This window comes from Erythranthe guttata, chromosome 10, assembly GCF_056151865.1.
Source record: "Erythranthe guttata isolate IM_541 chromosome 10, IM_541, whole genome shotgun sequence".
Lineage (NCBI taxonomy): Eukaryota > Viridiplantae > Streptophyta > Magnoliopsida > Lamiales > Phrymaceae > Erythranthe > Erythranthe guttata.
In genome coordinates, this window is record NC_142542.1 from 14,489,145 (window position 1) to 14,501,394 (window position 12,250).

The 12,250-nt window shown below is 35.8% G+C and overlaps 1 protein-coding gene across 1 annotated transcript; it reads right to left on the reverse strand.

Moving 5' to 3' along the window:
- Nucleotides 1–821: 821 nt before the first annotated feature.
- On the reverse strand, nucleotides 822–11,963 carry LOC148767636 (lysine-specific demethylase JMJ26-like). The gene is made up of 13 exons (XM_088824719.1): nucleotides 11,637–11,963; nucleotides 11,437–11,558; nucleotides 10,528–10,627; nucleotides 10,304–10,442; nucleotides 9,522–9,585; nucleotides 8,719–9,448; nucleotides 5,666–6,040; nucleotides 4,575–4,941; nucleotides 4,351–4,472; nucleotides 2,400–2,472; nucleotides 2,234–2,319; nucleotides 1,771–1,890; nucleotides 822–1,204 (listed from the first exon to the last, which is right to left on the reverse strand). Exons 1-13 carry the CDS (start codon nucleotides 11,961–11,963, stop codon nucleotides 1,121–1,123), a joined length of 2,709 nt encoding a protein of 902 aa, XP_088680845.1. The 3' UTR covers nucleotides 822–1,120.
- Nucleotides 11,964–12,250: the final 287 nt, after the last annotated feature.

Here is a 12,250-nt window from a genome sequence, read left to right on the forward strand (position 1 = left end):
CCCCCCCCCCCCCCCCCCCCCCCTAATTTTTCCTATAAATACCCTCACACCCCAATTTTTCCTATAATTTCCAAAAAAAAAAAAAAAAAACTCAAAATTTCCGGGCCGACCCGGCCCGCTGAACCGTCCATACTACGGGCCGGTTCCGGTTCCGGAAAATGTGAACCGTGAACCGGTTTGAACCGGCCCGGAACCAGCCCGTGGCCGTGTCTAGACCCGGCGGTCAACGACAGTTGACCGGCCGGAAAAAAAAATTCAGGGAAAAAAAAGTTTTTCAAAAAAAAAAAAAAAAAAATTCAACGTCGGAGACCGGCGGTCAACGGCGGCGACTGGCTGTCTCCGGTGGTGGCGGGTCAAAATTGAAATTAGGGTTAAAATTGGTTAATTGATAAAACTGAGCTAAATTGGGGTGTAAATCATGGAATTGGAGTAGAATTGAATTTCAATGAAGTGGGGGTAATTTTGGTATATATAAAAGGATTTGCCTTATTTGCAAATAAGTTTGAATGAACTCGATTTATTTGAAAGACAAAAAAGTTGAATATCCTCTTTTAATTAAGTGCTCTAGTCATGGGCCTTTTTGTGATTAACCCTTGATTAATAGGGTTTGATGTTTAATTTCCTTTACATCAAGAACCCTATTTCTAAAAAAAATTAATTTGACAAAGACTTTGGGGTGGAATATTATGTTAGGAGTACATGGAGGAAATGAAAATATACAAACATCATATCGTTCAAAGGAAAAAAATAATATGTTAGTAGAGTAAAACATTGCCAGACAAAACATAGTTTACCTGCGTACAAAAGATGGCAACAGTATGTGCATGTTAACAAGATAATAATCCACAAAAGGCACCGGACACAAGTATTGCAATTTAGAAAGTATGTCAAAACACACATTGCCTTTTCAGCTTCTTGTGCTACATATACAGGTCAAAGAAGCATGTGAAAGATCATGTAGAATTCGACCCTGGCCACAAAGAGCCAAAGAGGCACCCGATGCTAAAATAAAATTTTCAAAAAAGAGGGACCTAATGTATGATGTAGTCCAAGGAGAGCCAACGTTCTTGCCTTCTGCGAGTAGTGTAATCCAGGAGACTACCATTAGTGAATCATCAATTCAACTGCATGTTGTAGTGCAAGGAGAGAAATCTTCAAGATGAGTCACTGCGTGATGTAGTGCAAGGAGAGCCATCTTCCTTACCTTTTGCAAGTAATAATACAAGGATAGGACCATTAGTGAATCATCAATTCAACATAATTATACAATAGCAAAGAAGGGAATGAGCTGCGGATGAACCAGCATGAGTTTTTGCAACTTAATTATACAAAATTCGATTACTACAACATTTACAGGTGAACTTGCATGCATTGATACTCAAGTTCCATAACAAAAACATCTATAAGCAATATGGCTGCGCAAAGAAAAGTAACTTTCCCCTGCATTACACCTCAAAACCAAAAAAAAAAAGAAAAGGAAAAAGAAAAAAGAAAATTCTGAATAAAATCACGATATAGATTGTGTTTCAACTAAAGACCTGCCCAACCCAACACCACGCTGAGTTTGAGTTTAAAGGTTACCGCCTGATTGGCTAATATTTCAAAATTTAATATTGGTGTTCGGCACCAGATCAAAAAGTTCAGTTATTTTCATTGATATGGGCCCACTCACCAGACCTTTTTAATTAATCCATCTTCCAACAACTGAACCATAAAGGAAACAATACCTATAAAAGGGGAAATATCTTGTCAAACCAAAAGCGCGTGTACCTCTAATTTGTCCTCCTTCGCTCTGTGGTTCGGGGGAAGAACACGAAATTCCTCGGTCAAGCGGATGCACTCTCCAAGGTTTTCCGGCGAAACAAAATCAAGAGCAACTTTTATGCAGGACTGGAAATTGCAAGAAGAAGACATCAATGACACACCATGAAGATTAGATAATGAGAAATATGGTTTGCTTCAACAAAGGTGACATTCAGATACATAACTTTTTCTCAAAGGAGAATGATGACACTAGTGCCCCTTTGTGTGGTTGAAAAACCAACAACACACATTTGATTACCCTGGATTTTAGATGATTAGGACTGATGGTTTCATTACAAGTATTTGATATTCATATAAAACACAAATATGAGGTCAAGATAACAAAATATTGCAAGGACATATTGAGTAATCAAGATGAATAAGATATTTTTAAGGACGAGTTGAAATTTCTAAGGGATGATATATATACCTTAAGATTTCTTACTTGATGAGGGCATCCAGCAGGAATAAAAACAGCCTCTCCAAGTTTTTGCACAAAAGTCCAAGGTTCAACTCCTGTATAAAGTTTGAAACCGAACATAGTTAGAAACAACAACAGAAAAGGAACTACCAAGTAAAGCTCCAGAATAACAAACCAAATTCCTCTTTGAGCTTTGCTTTATGATAGGAGGTCAAGTACAAGCTCTGATCATGCAACGGGTGAACAACCTGTATAAAGATATAAAATATGGCATAAAACTTGGTACAAAATAATCCAAGGATTTTTACTGACGTTACACAAAAAACTTAATAAACAGATCTAAAAATAAAAACAAGCACTGCAATGCATGCACATAAGCATAAAGAAGTATTCTTTCCGCAAACAGAAGATCAAACAAGCCTCATAGGAAACCTACTTTACGAACAGAGTTTCCAAACCTTTTACCAAAATGTATGTAAAATTTCAGATTCTAAATGTATATTTGGCAGCGGAGTTCCCAACAAATGGCATAACAAGATATTGACCGGATTCTTAGATTTCAGGGTAAATTAGAGAAACTACCCACGAGGTTTCCTTATATGCAAAAAGAAACAGTCAAGTTTGTAAACTAAAAACACCTCGATATTAATTTATGTTTTATATACTTCACCAAATGAGCTATTTTTTACAAAACAACTACAATATCCACGGGTTATTTATACTCCAAGGGTGTTTGCAATTCTGAAATTCCAGCTAGGTTTTCTAGTAATCAGGAAAAAATCAAGAAGAAAATTGGAATTACCTAAATTTGAACTCGACCTACACAAAGCGGAAATTATTTTCTAACAGGCAGTATGAAGTAGAAGAAGTTGATAGGGTTACGAGCTTTATTAGGTATGTGAATAATACTCCATGCATCAACTGGAGGAGTACCACGCAGAGGATCACCCACTCCAAAAGACATTACAATTAGCTTTTTGAATGCTGGAGAGATTGGTCTTGATCTAAATTAAAAAGGAATGCAATTGGTCGGAGAATGAACTACGTCTATCTATAATAAGTGTGTGCGTGTGTGTGTTTGTTGTACACATATATCATATATGGATATGTATATGTGTGAATGAATATGTTAAATGTACGCGTGAGGTAATCTAATTAGTCTTAGGTAACACGATTTAATGAGCCTCACTAAAACTCATCACCAAAGTAGCTAGGCTAGTTCCTTAATGCCCCATTAAATTTTGTGTTTTTCTTTTTCTTGGTTTATTTTGAACTTTTGAAAGTACCAGATTCTTTAGACTTCAATTTGATGCTCGCATATGGAATTAAAGTCAAATGACACAAGGAGAAGGCCCCAAACCCTTAGACTGCAAACTGTTATAAGGTACTTTAGACTGCAAAGGGTGGGTCAGACCACAAAAATAAGCATAACCCGTACACATTGCACCGCATGCACCTCTATTTACCAAATCAAGGATATGATAATCATTAATTTGGGAAAAAGAGAAGGAAATGCTTGCTTCACCAAGTAAATAGCCTTTTGCATCAGTCTACATTTATTCTTCGGGCTTCAACCCCTCACGACGGGGATGAACCAAATTATGTAATAAGATTAACCATAAGCATTTGAAGTGAAGAAAATACAACCACAATTATTCAACTAAGTCAGAATAGAGAGAAAATTGAACTGGCAGAAGAAGCTTTGGAAGAGTCCGCATATTAGCGAAAATGCATTAGGGGAGAAAGGGATGTGACAAAATGTTAAAAACAAAAGATAACTTCAGACCAAATCAGCTAAAAATGTTAAAAACAAAAGATAACTTCAGACCAAATCAGCTAAAAATCTAGAAATGACTTTTGCAATTCCCATATCCTATATAAATAGGAAAACTAGCGTACAAGCAGTTAACAAGATAACTATTGGCACTTTCACTATCTATGGGAGAAGAAGCACATATGCCAAGCAAGGAATAGATTACGAAAAAGTCTAACCTAAAAAATGATCTTATTCCAAAAACATCATGATGCATAGCACTTTTGTTTGATATTAAGATAAGCAATTACATGTTTCTCTTTCCAGTGAACAAAACTTGTTCCCTTATACTGTACCATAAGTTTGCTCTTACCTGCTCAACTGGACAACCATAAATATGCCGGAATTCTTTATGGTGTTTCCTAAGATATTCTTCAAGCTTGGGGATATCTTCTCTTCGGAAAATGTCCCAAATAGCACCTCCTTGTATCGCATCTGGTACAAATGAAGATTTAAAGTTACTCTGAACAAGGAAATAAAACTTATCCTCCTGGTGCTCATGATCCTTTGTGCAAATATGGTTGGAATGGAAATTACCTTTTCCCGCCCCGATGTTGATTTCTTTTGATTCCTTAAGATTATTTCCGAACTTGTCTTTATTTCCAATTTTTATGAGCAAAGAATCAGAAATTCCCACTCTGCACTCACTGTCATTCGCCGCGGTATTATTAGCATTTCCATCTCCAGTGGCAGCAGGAAACACTTCAATAGCCGATGTTACGCCTGGAACATCTCTGTTAGCATTAGATTCTTGCATAGTGGTCCCAGTCTCTTTGTGATCTGTATTGACCTTACAGAAAAGTTCTCTCTGGTCCTGTTTAGCATGATCTTTCTTCAATTTTTCAATTTTTGAAAGTTGACATGGCTTACGAACCACATCAGCAGTGTGCAGCAAAACATTCACCTGAATTTTTCAATAAATCCAACAATCATATTACAAATGTTTGCAAATGCAAGTTATAAGTTAAGAGTGTAACATGGAACCCTAATCTTAATGATATTAAGAACCCAATAACCAACAAATCATAATTTCCAATCAAAAATTTGAATTAGTAAAAATGATCTACCTAATAGTATCTCAGAGACACTAGAAAATACAGTAGTACTGATAACCAGAGGCAGAAACAATCTGATTAACTTAAAGCCTAGAGGTAGTATCACCTCTAAAGCCATCCTAAGAGGCATAACAGCAAGTTACTTGTCCTGAAAATTGATTGTTTCCAGTTAATTACTCGAACATACCACTATTGCTTGTAAAGCCATATGCAGCCCAAGATGCTTGCTCTCAAGAAGTTACAATATACTTCAAAAAAACTAAATAATAATTTGGAAAATCATGCACATCCCATTGTCCAACACTTTTGTTCGACACACATCAATAAAAAAAATTAGGTAACATTAAGTTTATATATAACAAAGACCCCCTTTAATATTATTTATATTCTACAAATTGCACGTACGAAGAGCATGTCTAAAATAAAGACAAACATCAATGACGCATTTGTAATACCTAGCAGCAACATTTATAACTTGAAAAGTAAGCTGAACTTTTTTGTAATTAGAGGCTCAATGATATTTCTTATTCGATAATTTTCAACAATTAATGTTTATACACAAATAAAACTTACCGCATCTGAAACATCACAATGAAGATTAGTAACAGAATCACCACGCCCAAGCTCTTCGGGAAATCCATAAGCTATATATGTCTTAGGCCCTAGGTCTGGCTTCAGCATTTCCGTAGACAAATTTGCATCCACATTTAGAATTTCCTTCAGCATTTGGGTAGACAATTTTGCAGCCAAATTTAGAATACCAGAATGCGGATGTGTATATTCTTTATAGGGCAAGGCACTAAAAAATTCTGCAGCATGGCGTGGCAGTTGGTCCTCAAATAAGGCGGCAGGGGGCCAATCCTTCAATTTCAACATTTTAGGCCAGGAATTAGAGTGTTTGAGACCTTCAGTGTATCCCGTAAAAAAATCGATAATCTTTATATCAACCTACAAATCCACATTAAGCGAATAAAGAAAAAATTTGTTGTCATTTCCAATAAAAAGAAAACAATTATACACGTACAGAAATGAAGTGACACAAAAAATATTGAACTGCATTGAAGATGAATACTAGATCTAAGTTGCAGTAGTTGAAGTAAATTTGGGACCAAACGTCCTCCCAAAAATCTTCTCTGCAGTCGAACTGAATACCTTGTTCTTTATGCTCCAACTTTTTCCCCAAATTTTGGCCCAATCTTGTTTTCTTTCCAGACTTATTTCAGTATGTTTTGTTAATGAACTTTCTCGTAATATTAATGCATCAAAAAAGAATATCTTTGGCAACTAATTATCAAATAAGAGTAATGGGCGTGGGGATAATGGCTTATGGTGTGTGAGACATAATTTTCGGCGCCAAATTCAAGGGATTCATGATATACTTCCATTGTGATTCAGTTTTTAATTTGACAAAAGCTTTCATCAGAAGTTAAACCAAGGGACAAGGACAGATGTTTGTAACTGCTCAGTTACATTCTGATAGATTAATGTTTCAGGAGGCAAAAGTAACCAGAGTAGTAACTTTAACAGGGCCACAATTAGGAAGATATTATGATGAAAATTTCTTATTAGAATGCTATAATTGAACCAGGAAAATCACAGTAAAAATAAAAGAAGAGACGGAAAACGAAGAAGGATGAGAATTAGTAAAGATTAGAGAAAGGGAATGCTTTACCCTTGCCAAGCTAAAGAAAAACCAACAATATCAGTTCCCAACTATCATTAGCTCTATCGGAAAATAGGATTGCCTAAGTACTAAAGGACTTCAATTACAAAATAGAAAAGGATTTAAACTACACCTAGGCCAGTAATTTAAGTTATAACCCCAATAGTATTCGATCTAACTTATTAAAATGCTAAATAGGGATATACTCCAAAGTTTGCATAACACAAAGTTATTAATTACTTCTTCAACTCTTGAGATATAAAGAAGTTATTCTAAAATCACCAAGCTACCTTCTGACTAGATAATTCTTCTGTTGAGAAAAAGAAGCCTAGCACCTGAGATTTAGGGAGTAAATGGTCTTTTTTTCCAGTAACTGATACTACATAAACCAGATCTAGAGCATATCAACACATATATTTAATTTTATTGGTGCTATCTGTGTGTAAGGAAGAGAGTGAATCCATACAATAAAATCTTTTAATTTCATATAACATCAAACTCGTTTAATAAGTAATCATTCAGTCTAAAATAGTGAAATTACAGGACCTCCCTTCTTAGATGAAAAATAACCTAGACCTCTCCTCTTACATGGTTACATTTACACCGTTACACCCTCCGTCCAATTTTCGGATGGAAATTGATGATGTCATTAGGAAAGTTAAGTGAAATCCCAATTTACCCTTTTGACCGATGTTGAACAATTTGATAATTTTGATGGACATTGTCAAAGGGGGTGTCAAAGTGATATCATAAATTTATAATGAGGAATATTGTTACAATAAATTGTCAAGGTGGTTATTTCTAAGATTAGTTATTATTTGAAATTATATCCGTTTGTGAAAGAAAATAGTCTTTAAACTCAGAGTCAAAAGGTACATAAAAATACAATATAATTGAAGCATAGGTAAAAGGCAAAAAAAACAAACAAGAATTGATACACTTTGAACTTTTTTCTACAATCTTTTCTTTAATTTCATATAATGGTATTTTCGAAGTTTAAAATCATACTAAAAACATTATGGATGATTCAATTATAAACAATTTGATTTATATCGATGAATTGGTTAAGGGCTAATAATTGCAAAGCAGAGCTTCAACAACACAAAATAAAAAATTGGTTTCCATATTGCAATCATAATGAAAGCATTTTTTTGATCCCGGCAGTAAATTCCCAATTCGACGGCCACTAGAAAAAGATAAATTTGTGGGGTATATGAAAAATCATAGCAGTAGAGAACAAATTTTATTTTATCTCTTTTCTGGAAATGATCATCAGTGAATTACAGCATCAGTACACATGAAAATAGAACATATCTTTAAATAGAATAAAATTTAATTTTGCCAATTCTTGGAGATTTAAGCATTGAAAAACTTCGCCTGAGAGGGGAAGTTTGGATAATTTTTTTAATCTAAGAGGAGAGGTTCCCTAGTTTCACTACCTAAGGGGGAGGTCTGGACAATTTTGCATCTAAGAATGGAAGTTCTTGTAATTTTACTATCTAAAAAGGGTCCAAGTGAAATCAACCCTTGAGGATAAAATTGACAATGCACCCACTCCGTTAGGGCTAACAGACGGAATAATCGAAGGGGGGAGGTCTGGGGTAAATTTTTCATCTAAGAGGGGGTTCGGGTGAAAATAACCCTATCATTTTTTTTTTTAAATTTTTTTTTATGAAAATTTGTCCTTCTATTGTGCAAAACCTCCAATTAATTGGGAGGGATGATCCTTCTATACCCAAATAACCTTATTCCTTTTCTTCATTACTCGCTTACGGTGGGGTGCTTTCGAGTAGCCTGATATTCCTAGATCTGTTTTACTCCTATAAGTTATACATCATGAGATAATTATACTCATCCTAAGGCTGCAAAGCAAGTGTGCAATACCACCCTCAACCAGGCCACATGAAAGAATATCCAGACAAGACATTGGGACAAACTCAGCCTGTGTCTTAAAAGTGCTTACCTCACACGAATCAATGCAATCGACAGCTGTCACCATCAAGTCAGAGGAACCCCTTTTAACTGTACGGACTGCACGCCACATCACCATTGGGTCCCAGCTCAATCCAGCTGTGAGTTTGAGAACATCTCGTACAACAATTGGCTCTCCCATGATCCAGTGTCTCCGGAAGTGCTCCAGTTCCCCTGGCTGGATGTCACTTGCTAGAGGACAGTATAAATAATTGTCACCAGAACCTCTTCGATGAGCCGCCTTCCTCAATTGTTCATAGTTGTCATGAACACCCTTGTTTAATTCAAAACAAGGACATTGAGTTTGACTTTGAGATACCTCAGCAGATCCACACGAAACAATTAAATTTTTAGCCTTTTCCTTCAAATCTGACACCCAGTTTTCACCAAAAATGCACTTGAGCTCCAAATTCCCATGTCCACACCCACCCCTGCCCTTTGGTGGGCAAGGAATCTGACCTGATTCTGTTGCTTTCCACTCAGGCAATGGCAATTGTTCTCTGCCATTTGACTCGCCGCATAATACTCTAGTTGCTTTCTTTTTAAAAGGTTTTTTTCCATGGACGTAGTCTTTTCCTTTATCATCATACTGGGTTACTACCTCCCTATCACACACTCTCAAACAGCCATCTCGAATCTCCTTGCAGCAGGTTAGACAGAGATCGTACGAACAATTTGAACAACTTCGATGAAAATCAACAATGGAGGTCCTGCAATTGTTGCTGTACAAGAAGATGTCAAATCAGTTAAACACGAGAATGTTAGACATGGTACTTATTCACCTACAATGCTTACCAATACAGACGCTCATCAATAGAGTAGTCAATTTTCTCTACCAGTACATCTAACAGCGGTGATCCTGCATTAATGGAATTACAATAATAAGACTACAACAGTTGTGGGAATTAACTGGTCGATGGAAAGTAACATCAAAGGAGCTAAACAAAGTCCGTATAAAGAATATCTCCATCAGTAAAAAAATGTGACACTGTCCAACCAAAGCGTGTAAGCCATATGACTCACTTGTCTTATACCTCCTTTGTACGCCAACTAACTTAAACTTCATAATGTACGTGGATCTGGATGTAGCAGGGAGTCATCTAACTATTTTATTTCATCTCAAAAGTAATGCAAGAAAAGTTTAAATGCACCAGTAAGGATGTTTCTTTTGTTCTCGAGGCTTGGTTGATATCTTCATTTATCTACTTTCTTTCACATGTTTTCACTTTTGGGCATCACAAATATATTGATTCCTAAGAGATATTGGTTTAATAAGCAAGCATATTTTGTCAATACAATTAAATCAGTTGTTCTTTGCAACTTGCCTGTTAATTCCTAATTAAAACAATTTCCGAAGCAATTAGATGAATTTTCAGAGCAACAAGTCAAGTTGCAGAACATAATTATTAGTAGCTACTCATCGAATGAAATCCTTGAACAAATTTTAGAGTACCACATGAGTTTTCTTGCTGAAGGTAAAGCATTTATTGTACTTTTTATCAAAAGATAAGAATAGATTTAACTTCCATGTATGCATTGCTCACTGCACGGATACAGTAAAATGTTCAGAAAATTACCACAAATATTGGCTTCCATATCTTTTTCCACAGTCTGATGTTGACTAAATTCGTCGACAAAAGGCTGAAGGGAACTAATGAGATGATGAAAGAACAATATCTTTTTTGAGTTCTCTACTCGATCACCAGAATACAAAGTCTGCAATAACCATCAGAAGATTGTTACGGGAAAATGTGAAAAATCAATTAAGACAAGCACATAGCAGGAAAACCATAAATTTTACCTCGGTTAGATTAAATTTACGCAAACAAGCTTTACAGTTGCAAATCTTACGACAATGTGGGCATGCCTTTACTATAGACTCCCTCGATAGTTCAGGATACCTATAATGAGTTCATAGATAAGAAAGGTAAGGAAGGTTCCAACAAACAACGTAGATGTTTGATAACATCTATAATAGTAGCTAAGCTTCAAAGAAATTTAATCCCACAAGATTGCCAGAAAACTGAACAGGCATATCCAGTTAGAAATTATGTAGTTTGCTAAATCAGAAGTATGATCAGTCACCACCAATCTATTTGTCCAGACAAAAAACATCATTATGTAATAACCGAAAAGTAACAATTGTGAACCCTGGTTTCAGATTTAGAAGGAAGTCTTATTTTATGAAAGGATTCTGAATCTCTGCTGCAAATCGGTGCAACAATCACAAAGAACAATTTTACGAATCATTAATCCACATCAAGTAGTAATATATACTATTATATAAATAAGTTCAGATGCATCCACGGTCAGAAAACCAAACACAATATGAAGAAAGACACATACAAGAATGGAAATTGTAAGAAATTAAGAAAATTTAGAGGAAGGACATCACTTGTACCATTTATCTATTTACCCTCGTTGCTCCATGGTTTAAAGCATGGAATATATATTAAAGTTCTTAATGACAACTGAAGCCAAAATAGGGAGGACAAAACTGATGGGAACTAAAGCCCTTGAATTGAGAGGGCCAAGGACAAAATTGATAATGTTTAAAGTGTTTCAGTAAGTCAATCCCAAATTTCAACAGAAAAAGAGTATAAAAGATTTACTGAATTAGAAGTAGAAATGTTCAGGAGTAAATAGGTTTTCTTTAGAAAGAGAAGCTAAAATTTTGTTAATTTTGAATACATATAAAAAAATTATGTACCATTTCTCTATGCAGGAGAAACAGTAGCGTTTTCTAGGTATTTGAGGGCATCGGCTGCAGCGCACCACTTCCTTATCACTCTTCAAGCATTGATGACACATCTGGTATTTATCGGTAGGATCCTGTTCATTTAGAATATACTTTGATTGTCGATTCCAGTAATTACAGACAAATTTACCAAGTATAGATAACAAACATACATTGATGAGAACTCCCAGTCCTTCAATTGTTTCTGGAGACTTTCTTTTTCTTTTCCTATTCTGTGAGCCATCTTGTTCATCTTTTTTTTCAGCTCTCATAATCTCATCTATCTTATTTTCTTTTGGTACGTTACCTTTGATCTTGCTCAGACGCGAAAGAGATCCCATAGGTATCATCTTCACTCGGCTATTCACTTTTTCTTCCTTGCTAACTTTTGTTGTCGACAAGCCGGACTTCTTCATCTCATTGCTCTTTGGTTTCTTCAATAAATGCGACAACAACAAATCATCATCTCCGCTTCCTTGTGCTTCCTCTTCCGCTTGCATTCCCTTCCCCTGTAACTTGGTACCCTTTTTCTCGAGCAAAGACCCAGACTTTACAGGCTCCCTCGATCCTACACTCGTGAAAAACACGCTGCCACGTCTCCTTTTTTTTTTTTTCTAAAACCCCTAAAGGTAAACCCTAGCGGGGAATATATCCTAAAGGTAAACCCTAGCGGGGAATATATTATAAAATACAAAAAAATACACGTGGCAGCAGAAGACCCACCCGGTGTTTTTCACCGGGTGTAGGGTCGAACAAATCGACTTTACATCCCTTGCCCGACTTTCGC

Bases quoted from the DNA above. Each gene is read 5' to 3' on its own strand.
- LOC148767636 (XM_088824719.1), bottom strand. From the start codon at position 11,963: ATGCAAGCGGAAGAGGAAGCACAAGGAAGCGGAGATGATGATTTGTTG. The intron at 10,628-11,436 runs GTACATAATTTT...AACTCATTATAG, and splicing joins TTCTCCTGCATAGAGAAATG to GTATCCTGAACTATCGAGGG. The intron at 6,041-8,718 runs GTAAGCACTTTT...GTGGATTTGTAG, and splicing joins ATTGCATTGATTCGTGTGAG to GTTGATATAAAGATTATCGA.